The 23,180-nt window shown below is 41.7% G+C and overlaps 1 protein-coding gene and 1 non-coding gene across 6 annotated transcripts in view; one reads left to right on the forward strand and one right to left on the reverse strand.

The window, feature by feature from the left end:
* SPAG9 (sperm associated antigen 9) overlaps positions 1 to 21,088 on the reverse strand; it is a 135,222-nt gene extending 114,134 nt beyond the window's left edge. For 4 of the 5 annotated variants that reach the window (XM_045773094.2, XM_045773092.2, XM_087854507.1 and 1 more), the window contains exon 1: positions 20,664 to 21,088. In XM_045773094.2, coding sequence (XP_045629050.1) covers positions 20,664 to 20,966 — 303 coding nt within the window. In that variant the 5' untranslated portion in view covers positions 20,967 to 21,088. The remainder of the gene's footprint in view (positions 1 to 20,663) is intronic. The other variant, XM_045773087.2, reaches the window with a different exon arrangement.
* On the forward strand, positions 1,200 to 1,306 carry LOC123776824 (U6 spliceosomal RNA). Its single transcript, XR_006775499.1, has one exon. It is a non-coding gene; the product is annotated as a U6 spliceosomal RNA (small nuclear RNA).
* Positions 21,089 to 23,180: the final 2,092 nt, after the last annotated feature.

Below are 23,180 nucleotides of genomic sequence, written 5' to 3' on the forward strand. Positions count from 1 at the left end.
GGAGAAGAAGCAGACACCCCACTGAGCAGGGACACCCCCCTAACCCCTGGTCTAGGGGCACCATCCCAGGACCCTGAGATCATGATCTGAGCCGAAGGCAGATGCTTAACCAACTAAGCCACCAGGCACCCCTCAATCAGAGAGATTCTAGACAAGGGAATACCACTAACAAATAGGTGCCAAATGAAATGAATTTTTTAAAAATTTTATTTATTTATTTGACACAGAGAGAGAGTGCACAAGCAGGAGGAGCTGCAGGCAGAGGGAGAAGCAGGCTCCCTGTCAGTCAGGAAGCCCAACTCGGGACTCGATCCCAGTACCCCAAGATCATGACCTGAGCCGAAGGTAGACACTTAACCCACTGAGCCACCCAGGTGCCCTAAAAAGAAATGAATTAAGTGAAAATCTATATACCAAGTAGCAAGCAACACTGATAGCCCCCTTTCCATTCCGGCCCTCACCCAGATTCTCCTAATGACTAGGCTTATCTACCACTCCACTCCCCACGACATTAGCTTTCCTTGGCAAAACTCAAATGCCCCTAAGCAAAAAAAACATTGGATACTGAAATCTGGGTTCCCAATTGGCAATAAGCTGCTTCCAGGCACACAAAGCTTCTGGCCCTCCTTTTTTTAGTGCCTCATGCTTAAAACATGAAGGGATAATTAAGGGTTATCAGGCACTTGAAGCTCCAACCTGCAAAAGAACGACCAAACTACCAGAAAAAAAATGGGACTCTGAGGGAACAGACAAAACAGGAACAAATGAAAACTATAATTAATATATTCAAAGACCAAAGAAAAGTCATTACATCCATGAAACCGGAACAGTATGCTATTTTTAGAAAGCGGTGGGGGTAGAGGAAGAGCAAGAAGAAGGAAGAGCTCTTGGAAATTATAAAAGTATGAACTAAAGAACATAGCACTTATCTTTGTTGTACAAACTATACCTTAGGGTAATCAGACAGTTGATGAGGGAGAAGTTCTCTTTTATAAGAAAATTAGGTAAATAATGCTGAAGGAATAACTGAGTTAGAATAGCACCATTTCCCAAACCTTAATGAAATAATAGGGAATATTCCATCACCATTCAGATCTTCCTGGCTATCTCATAAATGTTTATAGCCAGGATGCAAACAAAGTCCCTATGTTGCATTTGGATGATACATCTCTTAGGTCTAATTTGAAGTACAGATTCCCATGTTAGCTTCAGCAGCACATATACTAAAATTGGAATGATACAGAGAAGATTAGCATGGCCCCTGCGCGAGAATGACACATAAATTTGTGAAGCATTCCATCTTTTTATGTTTACTGTACTGGAATTAAAATTTCTAAAAATAATTAGGTACAGGTTCCCCAGTCCTTTTCCCCCAGTGCTCTGTTACAACCACTGATGATCATAAAAGGGAATATTATTAAGCCATTGTAAAGAATAATTTAGATCTATCCAGACAGACGTGGGTGGTTGCCAGTTATGAGTAAATGAAACTGAACAGGCAATTCACAGAAAAGGCAAGTATATCATCAGTAAATATAAGAAAATATGCTCAACCACACTAGTGATCTGAGAAAAGCAAATTAAGGTTGTTTCACAAATATAAGATTAGAAACTAAAGCCAGAAAGTCTGAGTGTGTCAAATGTTGGCAAGATAAAGGGAGGGACGCTTGAGTGGCTCAGTCAGCTAAGCATCTGACTTCGGATCAGGTCATGATCTCAGGGTCCTGGGATTGACCCCATGGGTCGGGCTCGGCTCAGCTCAGCAGAAAGTCTATTTCTCCCTCTCCTCCTGCTGCTTCCCGGCCCCCCACTGCTCCCCGCATCCCCCCCCCCCCAGGGCGTCCGCAGGCACACTCTCTCTAAAATAAAAAATCTTAAAAAAAAAAAGTGAGGGGCACCTGGGTGGCTCAGTCGGGCTCTCTGCTCAGCGGGGAGTCAGCTTCACCCTCTCACTCTTCCTCTGTCCTCTCCCTCTCAAATAAATAAATAAAATCTTTAAAAAAAATTTTTTTTAAGTGAAGTTTCTTTAACAGGCAGGATTCTAGGGGCGCCTGGGTGGCTCAGTTGTTAAGCGTCTGCCTTTGGCTCAGGTCATGATCCCAGCGTTCTGGGATCGAGCCCCACATCAGGCTCCCTGCTCAGCGGGAAGCCTGCTTCTCCCTCTCCCACTCCCCCTGCTTGTGTTCCCTCTCTCACTGCCTCTCTCTCTGTCAAATAAATAAATAAAATCTTAAAAAAAAAAAAAAGAAAACAAGCAGGATTCTAGAAGTATTTCTATAATGCTTTGGTTCTGTTTTGTTTATCACAAAGAAAATGTATTTTATCTATTAACAGGAAAAGTAAATAAAAACAAATAAAACCTTTAGATAAAATAGCCAAACAAGTACAACATATGTGAATTTTACTCATACACATAAAAAGAATTTTACTCACTGCCCAAACTGTCACCCATAATTGTATAAATGTAATCAAACATGACCATTTATCCCACATGAGCTACACTAATGTTGCATCTGTATATTTCACATTCCTTTTAGTCCTTATGACTGACTACCACAGCACACAGAGAACATTCATTTTTTACTGTCTTACTCCCCAAAACAAGAAAGAACCAAAACTCATTGGCCTATGACAGAAGCTATCAAGCAGGAATTGATTACCACACTGACAAAACCTGAAAAGGTGTAGCCCTCTAAAGTTTGCCAGAACAGCCAAATAATGCTTTACTAGTTTTGTTACATGATCAATATTTTACATTTCTGACTTTAATTTACAGATCTTGACACTGTGGTTTATTTCAACACTTGACTCTGCTATAAAAATATTTTTCTATTACTAAGAAAAATCAGAATATGTTATCCTGAAAAGAAGTATATAGTATTGAAGAAAATCTAAAAATTATTTACAAAGAAAAAAAGTGAGGGGCACCTGGGTCTCAGTAAGTTAAGTATCTGACCTCAGGTCAGGTTGTGATATTAGGTCCTAGGATGGAGCCCCACTGCTGGGCTCCCCACTCAGTGGGCAGTCTGATTCTCCCTCTCCTCTCTCTGCGCCTCCCTCAACTCATGCTTTCTCTCTCTCTCTCTCAAATGAATAAATAAAATCTTAAAAGAAGAAGAAAAAAAAAAACAGGGGCACCTGGGTGGCTCAGTAGTTAAGTATCTGCCTCTGGCTCAGGGCGTGATCCTGGCATTCTGGGATCGAGCCCCGCATCAGGCTCCTCTGCTGAGAGCCTGCTTCTTCCTCTCCCACTCCCCCTGCTTGTGTTCCCTCTCTCGCTGGCTGTCTGTCTCTCTGTCAAATGAATAAATAAAATCTTTGAGAAAAAAAAAAAGAAAAAACAAAACAGTGGCGACTCTTTTCTTTTCAGTTGTTTTCTGTGTTTTGTTTTTTAATGTTATTGGGAATTTTCAAACATGCATAATGGAGACCAGCATAATAAACCCCTATATAACACCACCTAATTTCAACAATTATCAGCATACGGCGCATCCTGTTTTGTCTGTAATCTTCCTCTTTTCCCGTAACAAACCTCAGCATCATAAGATTTCACTACAAATACTTTAGCATGAATTAAAGATACATTTTATTGCTTTGATTGAAGATCATCAATAGCTTCCTACTAGAACATAAGTGTAGACTTCTAAACTCTACCTTAGCCCATAATGAGGCCCAGAGAGTGAGCAGCTCCTCCATGATTCTCCTACCTCATCCCCTCCTTTTCCTCTACACTGGCTGACTCCTAATTTTAAATCATTTCCTACCTTAGAGCCCCATTTCTTTTGTCTAGAACACTCTCCTTTGATGGTATCCTCACCCTTCATTTCATAACTGAAATGTTATGTCCCCTGTGGCCTTCCCGGACCATCATACCAAAGAGGAGCTATTTTAGCTTTTTGCATATTGTTTTAATTTTTAGGTGCATACATATGCCTTTTTTAAGAACTAATTTTATACTATTCAAACTTGAGACATAAAATTAGACTTGTGTCTTATTATTTCCAGATGTTAAAAAAAAACACACACATACACACTCTGACCTAAAAATATATCTGAACAGCACTGGCTTATCTGAATAATTACAGAAAAAGCATTTGACAAAATTCAGCATCTCTTCATAATGAAAACACTCTACAAACAAGGAAAAGAAAGGAACTCCCTCAAAAAACATCTACAAAACCCCACAACTACATCATATTTAATGGGTAAAGACTGAATGCTTTTCCCGTAAGATCAGAAACAAGACAAAAATTTACTCTTGCCAGTTCTATTCCATACTGTACCAGGAGGTTCTAGTTAGGGTAATTAGGCAAGAAAATTAAGTAAAAGGTATCCAGATTGTAGAGAAAGAAGTAAAACTACCTCTACTTGCAGATGACATGATAATGTATATTAAAAAATTTTCATGAACCCACAAAAAAAATCTATTAGTGGGGCGCCTGGGTGGCACAGCGGTTAAGCGTCTGCCTTCGGCTCAGGGCGTGATTCCGGCGTTATGGGATCGAGCCCCACATCAGGCTCCTCCACTATGAGCCTGCTTCTTCCTCTCCCACTCCCCCTGCTTGTGTTCCCTCTCTTGCTGGCTGTCTCCATCTGTCAAATAAATAAATAAAATCTTAAAAAAAAAAAATCTATTAGAATAAATAAGTTCAGCAGAATACAGGATCAATATACAAAAATCAAGTGTATTTCTAAACACTTGCAATGATAAGAAAATGAAATTAAGAGGTACCTGCCTTGCTCAGTCAGCAGAGCATGCTACTCTTGATCTCGGGGTCATGAGTTCAACCTCACATTTGGAGTAGAGTTTAAAGAATAATTAATTAGGGGCTCCTGGCTGGCTCAGTTAAGCATCCAACTCTTGATTTTGGCTCAGGTTATCATCCTGGGGGCCCTGGGATTGAGCCCCACATCAGGGTCCATAGCTCCAAGGGGGGTCTGCTTCTCTCCTACTTCCTCTCCCTCTGCTCCTCCCCTTGCTCACACATTTGTGTGCATGTGCGCTCTCTCTTAAATAAACAAACAAACAAACAAATAAATGATTTTTTAAAAGAGTAACTCCGGGTGCCTGGGAAGCTCAGTTGGTTACGCGTCTGCCTTGCGCTTGGGTCATGATCCCAGAGTCCTGGGATCAAGTCCTGAGTCAGGCTCCCTGCTCAGCATGGAGTCTGCTTCTGCCTCTCTCTCTGCCTCTCCCCCCTGCTTGTGCTCTCTCTTTCTCTCACATAAATAAAATCTTAAAAAAAAAATAAATAATTTAAAAATAAAAAAGAATAACTTTTTTTTTGAAGTTAAGGAAACAACTCCACTTATAAAAGCATCAAAAAGAACTAAATGCCTAGAAGTAAATTTAACAAAAGAAATGCAAAACTTTTACTCTGACAACAACAAAACATTGTTGAAAGAAACTAAAAATACTAAATAAATATAAATGGAAAGCATCATGTTCATGGATCAGGAGACCTACAAGGGAGTATACAAGGGGAGCCACCCAGGCGCCCCTATGTTATGTATATTTTACCACAATAAAAATCTTAAGGAAAAAAGATATGTTGACAACTATATAAAGTGAAATTTTCACAGGAAGTAAAAACCAAGTTGATCTAATTAAAATAAATGCAGTTAGGGAAAGAAAATGTTCAAGGTCAACAATATTAATACTATCAGTTGACAGTATCACTAAGAAATGAAGCAGTCTTCATAACCATATTTTTAAGAAAAACTGAAGCGCCAAAACATTTTTATCACATCTGTCTTAATTAAAAATGTTTCTAGAATTTCATACATACCTACCTCCTTAAAACAGAGCATATCTAATAAGATGTAACCTTATATTGGTAAGAAGCATCACTGTGAATCACTGTGAATCACAATTATAAGCCATACGGTTATTAGAGTAATGCCTTCAAGATAAAAACCCAAATTTGACAATACTGTCCCTTACTTCTGACATCTGATTATCTATTAAACATCAATTCTTGCCACTCCCCTATGTGGCGGAAGTACTAGTACATTATTTTAAAGGACATATGGAAAATTAGTATTTCCTACTTAAATATATTGGAAAAATAAATGTCATGTGTTTTTGTAGCTTTCTGAATGTCACACACTTTCAAACACTTCATACTTCAGATTTGAGACATATAACCCAAATGCCACCCTGTCTCTATGAACTTATCCCTATATAGCATCTTGTATATACAGTACTTGTTTAAAATGCTTACATAAAGCTGCCCTAGTAATTTACATTAGCCTCCCCCCACTAGAGTATGAGCTCCCCAAGAGTAAGACCCTGGACTATTCATTCTTGTACCCCTGGTCTGGGCACAAAGTATTTAATTAACATCTGTTTCATAAATAAATAAATGAGATGGATAGATAGGTAGACATCAGAAACACAGGTAACATTTAGTGCTTATTAGGCAAATGCCTAGGGCTTTGAAAAGCTCATTTTTCTTGTATAACCCTCACAACAACCCTATTAAGGTCGTTACTATTATCATCCTTATTCACAATTAAGAAATTGAGGTTTGGGGGCACCTGGGTGGCTCAGTTAGTTGGGCATCTGCCTTCAGCTTGGGTCATGAACCCAGGGTCCTGGGATCGAGCCCTGTGTTGGCCATGTCGGGCTCCCTGTTCAGCGGGAAGCCTCCTTCTCCCTCTCCCCGTCCCCCTATTTGTGCTCGCATGCTCTCTCTCTCTCTGTCAAATAAATAAATAAAACCTTCAAAGAAAAAAAAAAGAAATTGCAGTTTGGCATTAAGAAACTTTTCCATGATTTCAAAGCTAGGAAGTAAAAGAGCCAGGACTTGAACTAAGGCAATCTGACCCTATTGCCCTTGCCCTTAGCCACTGCACTGTATTGCTTTTTATAATTTTCAGTATCCTGCTTCAGAGATACCTGCCATTTGTTATATATAAGTACTTATCTCTAATAGATACTCTCTTAATTTGTTATTTATAACTAGTTGAGGGCTAAGAAAGTACTGTATTTAAAATAAGGATACTTGGGGCACCTAGGTGGCTCTGTCCGTTAACCATCTGCCTTCCTCAGGTAATGATCCCAGGGCTCCTTGCTCAGCGGGCTGCTGGTACCACTGCTTGTACTCTCTCTTCACTCTTTCTCTCTCTCTCTCTGTCAAATAAATAAATAAAATCTAAAAATAAAATAAAATACTAAAGGAGCACCTGGGTGGCTCAGTCAGTTAAGCGCTTACCTTCACGTCATGATCTCAAGGTCCTGGCTTGGATCAAGCCCCACATTTGGCTCCCTGCTCAGTGGGGAGCCTGCTTCTCCCTCTCCCAATCCCCCTGTTTGTGCTCTCTCTGTCAAATAAATAAATAGAATCTTAAAAAAAAAAAAACCCACTTTCAAAAAAATAAAAAAGGATATTGGGGCACCTGGGTGGCCCAGTCGTTAAAGCATCTGCCTTCAGCTCAGGTCATGATCCCAGGGTCCTGGGATCGAGCCCATGGGGCTCCCTGCTCAGTGGGGAGCCTGCTTCTTCCTCTCCCTGCGCCTGCCACTCCCTCTGTTTGTGCTCTCTTTGTCAAATAAATAAAATCTTTTATTAATTAATTAATTAAAATAAGGATACTATGGGGGCACCTGAGTGGCTCAGTTGGTTAGGCATCTGACTCTTTTTTTTTTTTAAGATTTTATTTATTTGAGAGAGAGAGAGAGAGAGAGAGAGAGCAAGAGAGACCAGGAGCAGAGAGGAGAGGTAGAAGCAGGGTCCCTGCCAGCAGGGAGCCCAATGTGGGGCTCAATACCAGAACCCTAAGACCATGACCTGAGCCAAAGCCAGACACTTAACCAACAGAGCCACCCAGGTGCCCCAGCATCCGACTCTTGGTTTCAGCTCAGGTCATGATCCCCGGGTCTTGGGATTGAGCTCCACATCAGGCTCCATGCTTGGGACACTCTCTCTACCTCTCCCCCTGCTCCTAACGCGCACGCACTCTCTAAAAACTAAATAAATAAATAGACAGATAGATAGATAGGTTACTTAATTAGTTAGTTAAATAGAATAGAATAGAATAGAATAGAATAGAATAGAATAGAATAGAATAGAATAAAGGATACTATGAATAAGTGCTTTGCCTTTAAATGTTTATTCAGTAGGCCAAGATCATGAACTCTGTTACACAAAGTTTGAGACATTCATTATAGCTCTTCAGAATTGTTGCGTAATTCCTGGCCCTCAGCTAGCTTAGATGTAGTCAACACTGAGTAAATTACGGGATGAATTCCTAACCCAGCATAAAAGTATTCTTTAAAGAGTTAAAACTGAACAGAGCCACAAATAAGTGGGTAATTTCTGTCAAACGTTTCCCAAACCACATCAAACAAGTTCAAGTAGACTATTTTCATAGCAGAACCATAGACAAACAACAGCCTTTTTAAAAAGTTACCTTTCTGGTTTTACAAAAGCCTGTTTATTTGATTTCACACTTCTGTGCAACCTGTTTAACTTTTTAAAAGGTATTTGTTTTTGAATAGGTAGCAGTAACAAAAAATGAGGCTAGGGCAATAAGTAACTGAAAGAAAATTCAAATTGAGGATTTGATAATAGAAATTAGAAATTTTATTGTATCATAGTAGCCTAGCAGAGGCTTTTAACCAGTATATATTTCAATGCCCAAGAAATAAAATATTCTCTGTTCTTCAGAATGAAATTTTCTTCAAAAATAAATGTTGTTAGGGCACCTGGGTAGCTCAGTCGGTTAAGCAACTGCCTTGGGCTCAGGTCATGATCCTGGGGTCCTGGGATCCAGCCCCACATCAGGCTCCCTGCTCGGCAGTGAGCCTGCTTCTCTCTCTCCCTCTGCCCCACCCCGTACTAATTCATTGTCTCTCTCTCTCTCTCTCTCTCTCTCTCAAATAAATAAATAAATAAATAAATAAAATCTTAAGAAAAAAAAAAAAGAAATGTCCATCAAAAGATTCTAAACAAACATTCAAATTAAGTCTGGGCACTTAACCCTCATTTGTGTGGAAATTTTATTCAGACAAACTTTTTCTCAAGCAGCAACTCAAACAAATCTAAAATTAATTAAAATGCAAAAAGAAAGCCACACTAAGTTTAAAATAATCAGAGAACCATGGTGCCAACATGATTTGTAAAAATCACCTAGCCCCCCCAAAAACCAGAAAGAAAACAAAAAAGATATAAACAAATAAAAAATAAATTTTGAAAAATTAAAAAGGATACCTAGCCCAACCTTTGCAAATGCAGAAGTAATGCCTATGATCTTAATATTTCAATTTAAATGCCTAAGTAGTTCTAGAGTAACTACTATGTATAGGATAATGTAGGTAAACCATCTGCAGTCACTATCCTCAGAAGTCTTTTTTTTTTTTCTTATACAAAAGTCAAAGGACTTATTGAAGAATTTTTTGGAAGTTTTAGCATAACTTGGCACCAATGGTAAGGACAAATAACTTGAATGCACAAAAGAGAACTTTAAATAGTTAGGCTTAGCAATTTGACCTTTAGCATATTCATCCATCCCTCCAACCAACTAACAAGTATCTATTAAATACCTACTGTCTCCTAGTAGTTTAGTGGGGGAATTAAAGCCATATGTTAGTTTGCTAAAACAATGGAAGTGCTATGAGAGGGGAAGGAACAGTATGCTGTGGGACAATATAAGATGGGCACGATCCATACTTGGGTGTTCATAAGAGGCATTCCAGAATTGAAACCTGAAAGATGAATACCGTTAGCCAGGCAACAGAAGAGAAACAGAGTGCCAAGCAAAGACAGGCAGCTTTTAAGAAGGCGTGGAGAGAAAGAATACTATTTGCAAAACAAACTCCAAGTGTTCAGTATGATGGCTCAAAAAGGAAAAGATGAGGCTGGTAAGATAAGGAGCAGCCAGATCACAACGCCTTGTAACTTACGAACTTAAGACATTTCGAGAATAAAAAAAAAATATTTAAAAGTCGGAAACAATTGAAGTTAGTAATAAGGATGAAGAAAAGAGAAGAGCTGGGGCACCGGGGTGGCTCAGTCAGTTAAGCATCAGCCTTTGGCTCAGGTTACGATCCCGGAGTCCCAGGACTGAGCCCTATATAGGGCTCCTTGCTCATCAGGGAGTCTGTTTCTCCCTCTGCCCCTCACCCGGCTTGTGCTCAATCTCTCTCACACACAAATAAATGAATAAAATCATGAAGAAGAAAGAAGAAGAAGAAAGAAGAAGAGGAAGAAGAAAGAAGAGTTAAGGATGGTGATGAGCTATCTGGCAAGACAGACAGCAGTGTCCCTTACAAAGACAGGGAACAGACGAGCAGCAACCTTGGAAGAGAAGTCAGGTTTGGATATGTCAGGAGATAGTCATGTCCAAGGAAACAACAGTAATGTGGACCTGAAACTCCAGAGAGAGATCCAGCCTTAAAGTTCTTAACAGGCTGTCAGTTTCATGAGAGAAGAAACTTGCGTGTTTTGCTCACTACTGTGTCCCCAATGGACACGGTACCAGGCACATAGCACTCTATAAATATCAATGAAATGAATGAGATACACATTTTGGACTGGCCAACAAATGGTTATTGATCCCATGGGAATGAATAATATCAGTTAGGCAGTGTGCAAATGAGAACTAGAGAGGACCTCAGAAAGAACTCCAAGGAACGCCAAAGCTAACAACGTAAGAGGAATCCAAAGTGGTCAAAAAAGGGAAAAACTGGGTGCCCAGCTGGTTCAGCCCGTGGAGCATGCAGCTCTTATTCTTGGGTTCATGAGTTTGAGCCCCAGGTCGGACACAGATTCTACTTAAGAGGAAAAAAAGAAAGAGAGAGAGAGAGAGAGAGAGAAGAGAAGAGAAGAGAAGAGAAGAGAAGAGACAAGACGAGACGAGACGAGGGGCACCTGGATGCGTCAGTCAGTAAAGCAGCCAACTCTTGAGTTCAGCTCAGGTCGTGATCTCAGGGTCCTGGGATTGAGCCCAGAGTGGGGCTCCGCACTCAGAAGGCAGTCTGCTTGAGATTCTCTCCCTCGCCCTCTGCCCCTCCACCCTTGCGTGCATGTGTACTTGCTCTCTCTCTCTAATAAATTAAAAAAAGAAAAGAAAAGAAAAAAGGGGAAAATCAAGAGAGTTCCAAGTCACAGAACCAAAATATGTTTCTTCAGACTCTTAACTCTAGAGAACAAACTGATGGTTACCAGAATGAGGTGGGTGGGGGCATGCGTGAAATAGGTGAGGGGGACTAATGAGCGCACTTGTGATGAGCACCAGGTGTTGTATGGAAGTGCTGAATCCCTATGTTGTATACCTGAAACGAATACAACACTGTATGTTAACTAACTGGACTTTAAATAAAAGCTTTAAAAATATGTGTTTCATATATATATGTATGTATACATATATATATGTGTATATATATATACACACACATACATATATAAATATATATATAAAGTTTCTTAAAGAAGGAGTTACCAAGACAGTCAAACATTGCTAAGAAGTATGAGAAAGAACAAAAACAGAAATGAACTTATGAGGGGCGCCTGGGTGGCACAGCAGTTAAGCGTCTGCCTTCGGCTCAGGGCGTGATCCCGGCGTTATGGGATCGAGCCCCACATCAGGCTCCTCCGCTGTGAGCCTGCTTCTTCCTCTCCCGCTCCCCCTGCTTGTGTTCCCCCCCTCGCTGGCTGTCTCTCTCTCTGTCGAATAAATAAATAAATAAATAAATAAATAAATAAATAAATAAATAAATAAATCTTTAAAAAAAAAAAGAAATGAACTTATGAGAGCTGCTTACTTTTATAAATTTTCAGGAATAATGATTAGGAGAAACTCTGACTATACATTTAAAGTTTCAGATCTAAGAAAGTACTCTTATGAGATGAATTATTTCCTGCATGGACAGCTTACCCTTTTATAAACAGTTTGTTCATCTAAAGTGCCTGCCTCTTTATCATATCACCTTTTTTAATTTCCTGCATAGCAGGGCATCTGGGTGGCTTAGTTGGTTAAGCATCTGACTCTTGGTTTTGGCTCAGGTCATGATCTCAGGCCCCACGCTAGGCTCTGCACTCAGCAAAGTCAGCTTGGAATCCTTTCCCTCTTCCTCTCCATTCCACCTTGCACGCTCTCATTCATGTGTGCTCTCTCTTTCTCTCTCTCAAATAAATAAATAATTCCCCAAATAGCATCTGTCACAATCTATGATTATAGTAACTGGCTTGTTTATTTTCTATTACAATATAAACTCAAAAAAAAAGCACAGGCTACCTTCCTTGTCTGTTTTGTTTGTGGTTATATTCCCAGGGCCTACAACAGTGCCTGGGTCAATATATATTTACTCTTTCTATTCATCCATGTGTCGTCTACCTTTCAATCTACCTATGGAGATGGGATACAGTAGAACCAGAAGATAATGGGAGTTTCCTTCCAGCTCTTAAAAAGGGTCAGTTTCTCAATTTCTCTACCTTAGCTTCAAAGGAGAAAAACAATCCATCATATTTTTATGCTGCAATTTTAAATAAAAAATCTTAACCAATTTTCATTCAGTTTTATAATTTCAGAGTTAAATTCCTTACAGAAAAGTATCTAAACTGCAATTATTTCTTCCTTTCCAGATGAGTGACATTAGATCAGTATAAAAATATTAACAACTTACTTATCTTTATAACTAACATATACTGTGCTCTTAAAAATTAATTCAAATGGAATATTAGATAATATTAGAAAATGTTCTCAATGTAAATAATATTGTGGTTATGTGATAGAATGCTCTCATTTATTAAATTATTTTATTATTTTCATTTTTTTAAAGTAGGCTCTACAACCATTGCGTGGCTTGAACTCATGATCCCAAGATTAAGAGTCACACAGTCTACTGACTGAGCCAGCCTGTACCCCAGAATGCTCTCATTTTTTAAGAGATAAGTACTTTAAGTAGTAAAAGTTGAAATGTCATAACATCTGCGATTTACTTTGCCATGGTTTAGCAATTTTAAAATGTGTTCGTATATAAATGGTGAGTGTATGTGTACATGTATGTACATACATATACACACATACACATATACAGGTAAATACAGCTACTGAATCTACATGATGCATATACAGATATCAGTGCACTTTTAGTTTTTCTATATGTTTGAACATTTTCCTAATAAAAAGCTGGGGGGGAGGAACTGACTGAAAAAGTTTACTGATTAAAAAAGGGGGGGCGCCTGAGTGGTTCAGTCAATTAAGTATCCAACTCCTGGTTTCAGCTCAGGACATGATCTCAAGGTCGTGAGATCCACGTCTCATTGGTTCCACCTTCAGTGGGGAGTCGGCCTGAGATTCTCTCCCTATTCATCCCACCTATGCCCCTCCCTCCACACAACTACACACTCCCTTTCTCTCTCTCTCTAATAAATAAACAAAATCTTGGGGCGCCTGGGTGGCTCAGCCATTAAGCATCTGCCTTCAGCTCAGGTCATGATCCCAGGGTCCTGGGATCGAGCCCCGCATCGGGCTCCCTGCTCAGCAAGAAGCCTGCTTCTCCCTCTCACACTCCCCTTGCTTGTGTTCCCTCTCTCGCTGTCTCTATCAAATAAATTTTTAAAAAAATTTTAAAATAAATAAATAAATAAAATCTTTTAAAAAAAACCAATTTTTGAAAGTTCCTCATAACTCTATATCCTCAACCTGGAAACTTCTTTACTGTATTGATTAATATGTAAATTCCCATGGTTCGATTCAAAAAATTTTGGAGGGACTTATTAATGCCAAACTACTGGATATGATAATTCCTAAGTGAATAAAACTTCCTTGCCTCAAACTACTAACTAAATATCGCTGGCTAAGGAGCACCTGACTGGCTCATTGGGAAGAGCAAGTGACTCCTGATCTTGGGTTCCTGAGTTCCAGCCCCACACTGGGCGTAGAGATTACTAAAAAATAAATAAATATGGCTGGCTAAGATTTCAAAATGTACAGAATTACACACATATTTTTAAAAGATTCTTTAGTTATTTATTTTAGAGAGAGAGAGAGTGAGGGAAGAGACAGAGGAGAGGAACAGAGAGAATCTCAAGCCGACTCCATGCTGAGCATGGAGCCCTACCTGGTGTTCAGTCTCATGACCCTGAGATCATAACCTGAGCCGAAGTCAAGAGTTGCTGATTAATCGACTGAGCCACCCAGGTGCCCAACACACATATGTTTTAAAATATCAGTTTTTTGAATACACATTACATATATTATTAAACTGGGTCTATGTTGATGTATTTTATCTCAACCTAATAGTAATTATTTAGGTAAGAGTTGTATTCATTATGAGTGCTGAGCACAGCAAAAAAAAGTATTTTTAAAATAACTCAGTCAACAGAAACAAAACACATATTTGGCTAGATTCTAATACTAGCTGTCCTGGGAACCAAAGGTTCCATATGATTTAAGTATGCAGTGTGTAGTGAAAGGTAAGCTAAGGAGTCCAAGAAACAGCAACCAGACTCCGGCACAGAATTTTTGGATCAATGAGCTATGGCACATACTACAGTAATTCAGTGAGTAGTTCTTACTCTACCAATCCATCCTCTGATTAGAGTTGCCTACCTGATCCAACTAGGTACCTTACCATTTTTATATTCTCTTATATTCTCTTTTGTGATTTTAAAGTTTTTGTTTTGTTTTTTTAGTAATCTCTATATCCAACATGGGCGAACTCACAACCCCCAGATCAAGAGTCACATGCTCTTTTGATTGAGTCAGCCAGGCACCCCCTCTTTGGTGATCTTAACCAAGTAAAAATGTGAATGTCACAGTAGGAAAGACACATAACGGCATCTCACTTACATACTTAACATTCAGAATTCTCTGAAAGTAAAGGAAGGGTAAGATCTGTCTTAAGCGCTAATCAGTGGTTAACTGATTGCCATTTCAAAAAGCAACAACCCCATCACCACTACCACCGCAGACACACACATCCCCAGAGAACAAACAGATTGTTCATTGCAGAAAGAGTCTCAAAGTAGCGACTGACTAGGAGGGACAGTAGGAAGCTTATTCAAATGGTTCAGCAAGAAAAAAAAATTTTTTTTTAAGTAAACTCTATGCCCGACATGGGGCTTGAACTCACAACTCTGAGATCAAGAGTTACATGTTTCTTTCTTTTTTTTTTTTTTTTAAGATTTTATTTATTTATTTGACAGAGAGAGAGACAGCCAGCGAGAGAGGGAACACAAGCAGGGGGAGTGGGAGAGGAAGAAGCAGGATCTCAGTGGAGCAGGGAGCCGGATGCAGGGCTCAATCCCAGAACCCTGGGATCAGGCCCTGAGCCAAAGGCAGACGCTTAACAACTGAGCCACCGAGGAGCCCCAAGAGTCACATGTTCTAACAACTGGGCCAGCCATGTGCCCCAACAACGGTATTTTTTAAATATGAAAATACGTATTTTTATGTGTATAAAAAGCATGTTTTTAATGTACATAATAATTTAGGTAATAGATCAATGAAACACTAAATGTATTTTGAGCATTCTAAAACAGGTTTCAGGGTGCTGGGCTGATTCAGTCAGAAGAGCCTGCGACTCTTGATCTCAAGGTCCTGAGTTCGAGCCCCACCTTGGGTATAGAGATTACTTAAATAAATCTTTAAAAAATAATAAAAATAAAGATAAAACAGATTTGAATTAAGATGTGACATAACATTCCAAAAAACTGCTGACCCTTACTCTAATTGAACCAATAGAGAAATTAAGTCAGCACCTGAGTCAATTCTTGCACCAAAAATCTTTAGCTCACTGAAGATACCACAAGATACTGGTTTCAAAAACCACTGAACAGGTACCACAGAGGGACTTCCCTTTTAAAAGGAGTCCGAAAACTAATAACACCTATATTCAAACATGTAAGATGTCAAATGTTACTACCCCATGGACCACAACCTGTTCTCCTGTACTGACATGTCACCACCCTCTCCTACTGCTCTACTCTACTGAAATAAAACAGCAAAGTTAAACTCCTAAAGACACTAGAGTTGACAGAATTAAGGATAGAAGCCTAACAACCATCCTAACACTCTTTTAAATAAGAGCTGTGCTAAAGACAAAAAATAAACTTAATGTTGAGGCAGACTTGGAATTTCAGTGTTTCAACTCGCTAAGTCTTCAAGAGCCACCATCAACAAATTTAAGTTTTAGGTATGCAAAATTACTCTTCACTCCTCTTACTTGATAAAAAGTCATAAAACTCAGTGAAAAGACATGAAATTTTCCTTTTTAAATGTTTACTGAAGAGATGAACTTAACTGTCATTGTAAATTATCTTGCAAACAAATTAAAATTAATGTCCTCAACAGTTTTGATTCAAATATTTTTTATGGGGACGCCTGGGTGGCTCAGCCAGTTAAGTGTCTGTCTTTGGCTCAGGTCATGATCCCAGGGCCCTGGGTTCCTGCATCAGGCTCCTTGCTCACGGGGGAGCCTGCTTCTCCCTCCGCCTGCTTGTGTGCTCTCTCTCTCTGACAAATGAATAAAATCTTTAAAAAAATTTTTTATTATTTTTATGAGAACTATAACATTAATAAAAGAACACCGACTATCAAAGCCTGCTTTCCTGCCCACAAATCTTATCACTCCATGTTCATATCCTTCCAAAGAAAACAATTTGACTGAAGCCTTCATGTAAAACATAAATTTTGTTAGTGGTTTAAGTGCTGATTAACTGTGGAGAAGTTAATTTGAAAATTCTCAGTAGTATCTCTCACCTCAGTATTTAATCACCCCAATTTTTTTAAGCAAAAAGCCACAGAAAAGCAGTCACAAAATCACATAATCACAACACCTTCTTCCCAGCAAAGATATTCTCTCTTCAGCTCATTCTCCTCAGATTTGCTTCTGTAGTGCAAGGTGGGAGGATGAAGAGGGTACATCTTCATTTTTAAGTGCAATCTCCCTCCACTCAATCATGCTAAATAACTCTCACTTTGAAAATAATGGTGATAAGAAACAAAGCTCACAAAATCACTTGGAACTAAATTCCTAAGAAAAGGGTTCTTAAACTCCTTTGCCTACTTAGGAAATTTGTGTTTGTTTGTTTTTTTAAACAATCAAATTCATTTTAAGAGAATCAGAACTTCCACAAACAAAAACATAAACGCTAACATATTCTTCCCAAGAATAACATCTCTTGGGGCGCCTGGGTGGCACAGCAGTTAAGCTTCTGCCTTTGGCTCAGGGCGTGATCCCGGCGTTCTGGGATCGAGCCCCACATCAGGCCCCTCTGCTATGAGCCTGCTTCTTCCTCTCCCACTCCCCCTGCTTGTGTTCCCTCTCTTGCTGGCTGTCTCTCTCTGTTGAATAAATAAATAAAATCTTAAAAAAAAAAAAAAAAAAAGAAAAAGAATAACATCTCTCTCCAGATCACTGTACAGACAGACTTGTTTTTAAAAATCACTGATTGGGAAAAAAAAATAATCACTAATTGAGCGGTGCCTGGCTGGCTCAGTCAGTAGAACATGTGACTCTTGATCTCAGGGTTGTGAGTTTGAGCCCCACATTGGGGTAGTGATTACCTAAAAATAAAATCTTAGGGAAAAAAAAAAACCACTCTCCTTAAACTAATACTATGCTACGTGTTAACTAATTTGAATTTAAATAAAATCTTGGGTGGAAAAAAAAACACCGATTTACAGATTATTCATAGATTCATAGGGCTTAGTCCGGATAGAGTAGACAGGCAAAATCTAGCTGAAGAAGTGAAATTTAAGCTTAGCCGAAAGTGAGGAGCTAACCAGGGTGAAGTTCTGAGGGAAAAGCATTCTAGGCCAAGGGAACAGCATGGGCAAAGGCACCACACAAGACTTAGGTAAGGAATGGAAAGATAAATGGCTTGAGCAGGGAGCCCAAAGGGGAGAGTAGCAAGCAATAGCGTGACAGATTTCTTGATTAGCATTTGAAACTGATCAAAATCTTTTTTTTATGTTAAAGTTTTTTTTATTTTGAGAGAGGCAGAGCACAGAGGGAGAGGAAGAGGGAGAAGCAGACTCCCTACTGAGCAGGGAGCTTGAGATGGGGCTATACCCTGGGACCCTGAGATTATGACCAGAGCCAAAGGCAGACACTTACCCAACTGACCCACCCAGGTGCCCCGAAACTGATCATAATCTATCTCAAATCAGCCTTCCAGGACACCTGGGTGGCTCAGTTGATTAAGTGCCTGCCTTTGGGCTCAGGTCATGATCCCAGGGTCGTGGAATCAAGTCCTGCATCAGGCTCCCTGCTCAGTGGGGAGCCTGCTTCTCCCTCTGCCTGCAGCTCCACCTACTTGTGCTCTCTCTCTCTGTCAAATAAATAAAATCTTAAAAAAAATAATAAATAATAAAATCGGCCTTCCTTTAGGTTGTTTTTAAAGACTCGCAAAAATAGCAGACTAACACACACAAAAATTCAAATAAAAGCAAAGAAAAAGGCAAAATATTCCAAGTTAGTATCATTAGAATAAAGATGAAATTTTCGATTTCTTGCTGAAAATTCCTGCAAGCAAGAGATTATAGCACTTCACACCCTCTAAAACATTCTCACCATTTATATGTCCTCCTAAACTTCCACAAAGGTGCTCAGAATTTACTTTACACTTTCTGGTGATAGACAATTTCCAGGCTTTCAAGTACTTTTGCCATAAATACCCTGAGGCACTTTTGCTATAATAGCAGACTCTTAGGCTCCATATTAAAGGCCACAACTGGAGCACTCCCAGAAAATTAAACACAGAATTCACTCGTGCATATTGGCCTAAGAAAGACTCAATTTCTGGAGACTGGGTAAAACTTGATTTATCATCTTACATGAAAAGTGATAACAAGGTGGTTTTCTGTTTGTGGTCTGGGAACTGGCTCATCTAGCATTTCATCAATGTTCTCTATTCTCAGGTCATGGCTCTTTGCCCAAAGATTTCATTATACAGAATTCACAGACATATCTGAAAAAGTTTAAATAACAGAAAAAGTCATTTATAAAGTCATTTACTTAAGAAATTAATATACAATCTGGTGCCTAGCTGTTAGTCAGTTTTATTTTCTGACTCTGCAACCTGTAGCAGATATTTTTCTTGGCACGTGTGACCCTGGCCTTTTGCCATGTTCACATGGCCCTACAGGAGTTTAAAGCTAGAAGGACCATTTCTTTCACCCACGTTTATAAGTCATGCTGGGCCTGCTCCTAACCTGTGTATATATGTCTCTTCCTAGTACATCGACATACTGATAAGGGCCTATATAAGGATGAAGACACAGCATACCAACTCAGAAGAGGTACATGACCTCTGTTCTAGAAACAGTGCTAATAAACTATTGGAAATTGCGATCCCATCTTTAGATTTTTTTTTTCAATGCCTCCCTCCCTATATACTTGGAAATACTCTTGAAATAAAGTCGATTTTCTTTGGCAAATGCAATGGCATTCCTTTGAGACAAATGGATCACAAAATCAGAACTAAAAATCATCACTATAGTCAAGCTTAAAAAAGAGAAAAAGAACTATGTGACCTGGTACAAAGGTGTATGTGGCAAAACAAAAGTTTAAATGGGGGTACTATTTAGGGTTAGGAAATGAGCTACTAAACAAATCTCACATCCTAATACCTTTTTTCAAGCATTTTTCAAAAAGAATATGTCGTTGGTTCAATAATTTGGTATTTAGCTTCCTTCAATCACCATGTACTTAGCTAGGTGTGCTAGATGCTCAGAAAACAAAGATGAACACTTCACCTGCATTAAGTAAGTTCCACAAAAATAATGCCAACACAGCCTGAAAGCTTAAATCCTTGACTGTCTCAACAAGTCCAAGGCCTATCACTTGCACTCCAGAGCTCCAAAAGGTTCACAGACCCGAGATGAGGGCACCGAGGTCACTGCCGAAAAGCCAGGGTTAAGGGCACCTGTAAACCGCAGTCCCAAAAAGGTTGCCAACAGTCACCTACACCTCCTCAACTCGCCCCGCCCCCAGTCCTCTTTATAAATAAACAGAGGGTTTTTAAAGGGAACTGTCCAAGGTGACCACCTGACACTGAGGAACGCTTTGGTGTGAGATATCAATAAAATAAAGTGGTACGCTCTATTTATAGTGTTGCTATACAACACCTAAGTGTTGACAAAGTGTCGACCGAGACACAAAAAAACATAAAATAAAACCTCTTTCTCAACAGGGTTAAGACGTCAAAAAGAAACTGACCGAAAGAGGGAGATCTCTAACTTCCCAAAGCAGCAACCCCCTGGAAAGGTACTGGAACCAGCGGAAGTTACATATCCAGGACCGAAGTGTTTAAATGCCCCCCCACACACACAGCACGGTAAAAGTTTGAACCGCCATCTGACTATCCTACGGTGGTCGGAAACTTCCCTAAACTACCACAGGCTACCGGCCACCCTAATACCTCCGCCCTCAGCCAACCTCAGGTGCCCTCAGGCCAAGCTGCGGCTTTCTCCCCGGGCCTTGCCTCCTTATCTCCCTCCCTTCTCCTGGACACTCACTAGCCTGCCTCGGCTTCCGACGCCGGTCGGGGGTCCCGGGGACGTCGCGGCCGCCGGGTCGGTCCGGGGGGCTTCGGCCTCAGGCCCGCCCCCGGGAGGCCCGGCGCGCCCCTCCCGGGCCGGGCTGCGACCCCCGGCTCCCGGCCTGCCCTCGGGCCCGGCCCCCGCCCTCCCCGCCTGCCGGCCCTCACCTCCTCGGCGTGCTTGCGCAGCGCCTTCTCCCGCTCGTACTGGGTGATAAGCTGCTCGTTGTCGTCCCGCAGCAGCTCCAGCTCCACCTGGTGCTCCTGGTCCTGCGCGAACACCGAGTCCAGGTTCTCCAGCACCGCCACCACCAGTGGCATCAGCTCCTTGACCACCTCCTCGTCGTAGCGCCCGATGAGCCGCTCGAACTCGCGGTAGATGGAGCCGGCCAGGCCGGACACCCGCTCCGACATCACGGCCCCGGAGCCGCCGGGCTCCTCCTGGTACACCACACCGTCCTCCAGCTCCATGGTGGCGGGCGGGCGGCCCGGGGCGTCGCCGGCTGAGGGGGCGGCACGGGCCCGCACGGGACGGGCCCGGCTGGGGCTGGGGCTGGGGCTGGGGTTGGGGCTGCGCCCGGCGGGGTGGGGGGTCCGGGCCCGAGGAGGGGAGGGGTGGGGTGAGCGCACTCAGCCCAACGGCCGCTGCACCAACTGCCGGAGCGGCCGGGCCGCGCGCGCCACACGTCACCCGCGGGGCGGGACCCGCGCCGCGTCGGCCCGATGGGCGGGGCCCCGCGGGAGGCCAGGCGCGGCCGGGGGCGGGGCCATGCGTCATTGTGCGCCGGCGGAGGGGGCGCGGTGGCGTCAACACTCGGCGCCGCGCGGCCGGCCTCTTCGCCAATGGAAAAGACTGCTGGAGGAGGGTGAAGAGAGCTGTCAGCACCGGGCGGGATTTGCAGGGCGGGTCCCAAAGGAAAGGGAGGGGTTCTGCAAGAGTGACTAGCCGTCCAGAATTAACATAGCTAACATTTCTGTTGCCTTTTTCAGCTCACAAAGGGCTTTCTCATTTGTTCCTCACGACAGGCGTGGTGTGGTTGACGTTTGGCCTCCGTTTCACGAACAAGGAAAGTAGGCCCAGAAAGTTGTAGTTCACTCAAGGTCACACAGCTAGAACGGGAAGGAGGCTGATCTGGGGCTCAAACCAGTTCAGATTAAGAATCTCGGGCTCAGAGAAAAGTGAGAAACAGAGGGAGAAGGAAAGCAACCTTAACTAAGGCGAGGTCTCCCTAAGTGATAACGTGGTCTCGATAGAAGTGTTTGGAGATAACGAGAGTAGGACAGCCTAAAACAGAGGAAGAGCAAAGCATTCTGGAGAAGGGTAAAACTAAAGCCACATCTTGCACTTTCCCAAACACTGAGTTTCTGTGCTTCTCCCGTCCAACTTGGGAGGGAGGCATTTCCGGGCTCCAGCCACCCTACTTTTCCTCTAGTCCTGAAGAGGGGCGGAGCAGGGAAATGAGGGGTTGGGGAGTACCGGAGGAAAGGGGTGGAGTCTCTGGGGTGAGTAAGTCCCATGATACGTGAGGTCTCCGCCGCCTGGGAGAGCATCACGTGTGGGGAATGACACAACACCCAAGCCTCAGGCGGGCTGAATCAAGGATCGCTTTCCGGTCTTCTCCTTTAACCTCTATAGATGGGGCGGGAGACACTCTCAAAAATCCCTTCTCTCCGAGGCAGGTCACTCAGGCATATTGAGGCCGATCTCTTTTAAGAATAGGGAAGAGAAGGCAGGAGGACTTCGATAAACGAGGGTTTAGTGAGGAAATAGGCCACTTCCAGGATCAGATACCCTGGACTTGTTTACAAGTTCAAGTTCTTTCTACCGAGTATGAATTGGTCCCCTAAAGTCTTCCAATCTGGACCCACCTGGAGACCCACAAAAACAGTATGATCGTTGGACATAGGCCAACCTATACACTTGGAAGGACAAAAATGAAAATACTAAGACTTACAGCTGTCTGTACTGTCCCTCTTTCTCACCTCATTCCCTACCCACCCTTAGATTGTTTATGTGTCTGGGTCAAGACTCTTGCTCTAGACTTTTCTCTCTTTTCCTGAGGGCTGTCATTTAGACAGATATATATGTGTGTGTCTATTTTCCTGGGAATCACAGAAGCTGGAAAACCTAGGGCAAGGCTTTATTTGGTCTTTCCACAATATTATCATACACATCAAAAAATTTAAGGCAGGGGTGGCTGGCTGGTTCAGTCTGTAGAGCATAAGGCTTTTGATCTCTGGTTCCTGAGTTCCGAGCCCCATGTTGGGCACAGAGATTTTTTTTTTCTTTAAGATTTTATTTTTTTGTTTGTCAGAGACAGAGAGACAGTAACAGAGCACAAACAGGGAAAAGCAGGCAGAGGAATAAGCTGAGCAAGGAGCCTGATGCAGGACTGAATTCCAGGATCCTGGGATCATGACCTGAGTGGAAGGCAGACACTGAGCCACCCAGACATTACTTTTTTTTTTTTTTTTGAACTTTTTAAGATTTTATTTTTAAGATTTTATTCACTTATTTGACAGAGAGAGAGCACAAGCAGAGGGAGCAGCAGACAGAGGGAAAGGGAGAAGCAGGCTCTCCACTGAGCACGAAGCCCGATGCGGGGCTGCATCCCAGGAGCCTGGGATCATGACCCAAGCCAAAAGCAGGTGCTTAACCAACTGAGCCACCCAGGCACCCCTATT

Source organism: Ursus americanus, chromosome 23 (genome assembly GCF_024610735.1).
Source record: "Ursus americanus isolate L20-20 chromosome 23, mUrsAme1.1.p, whole genome shotgun sequence".
In the NCBI taxonomy this organism is placed as follows: Eukaryota; Metazoa; Chordata; class Mammalia; order Carnivora; family Ursidae; genus Ursus; species Ursus americanus.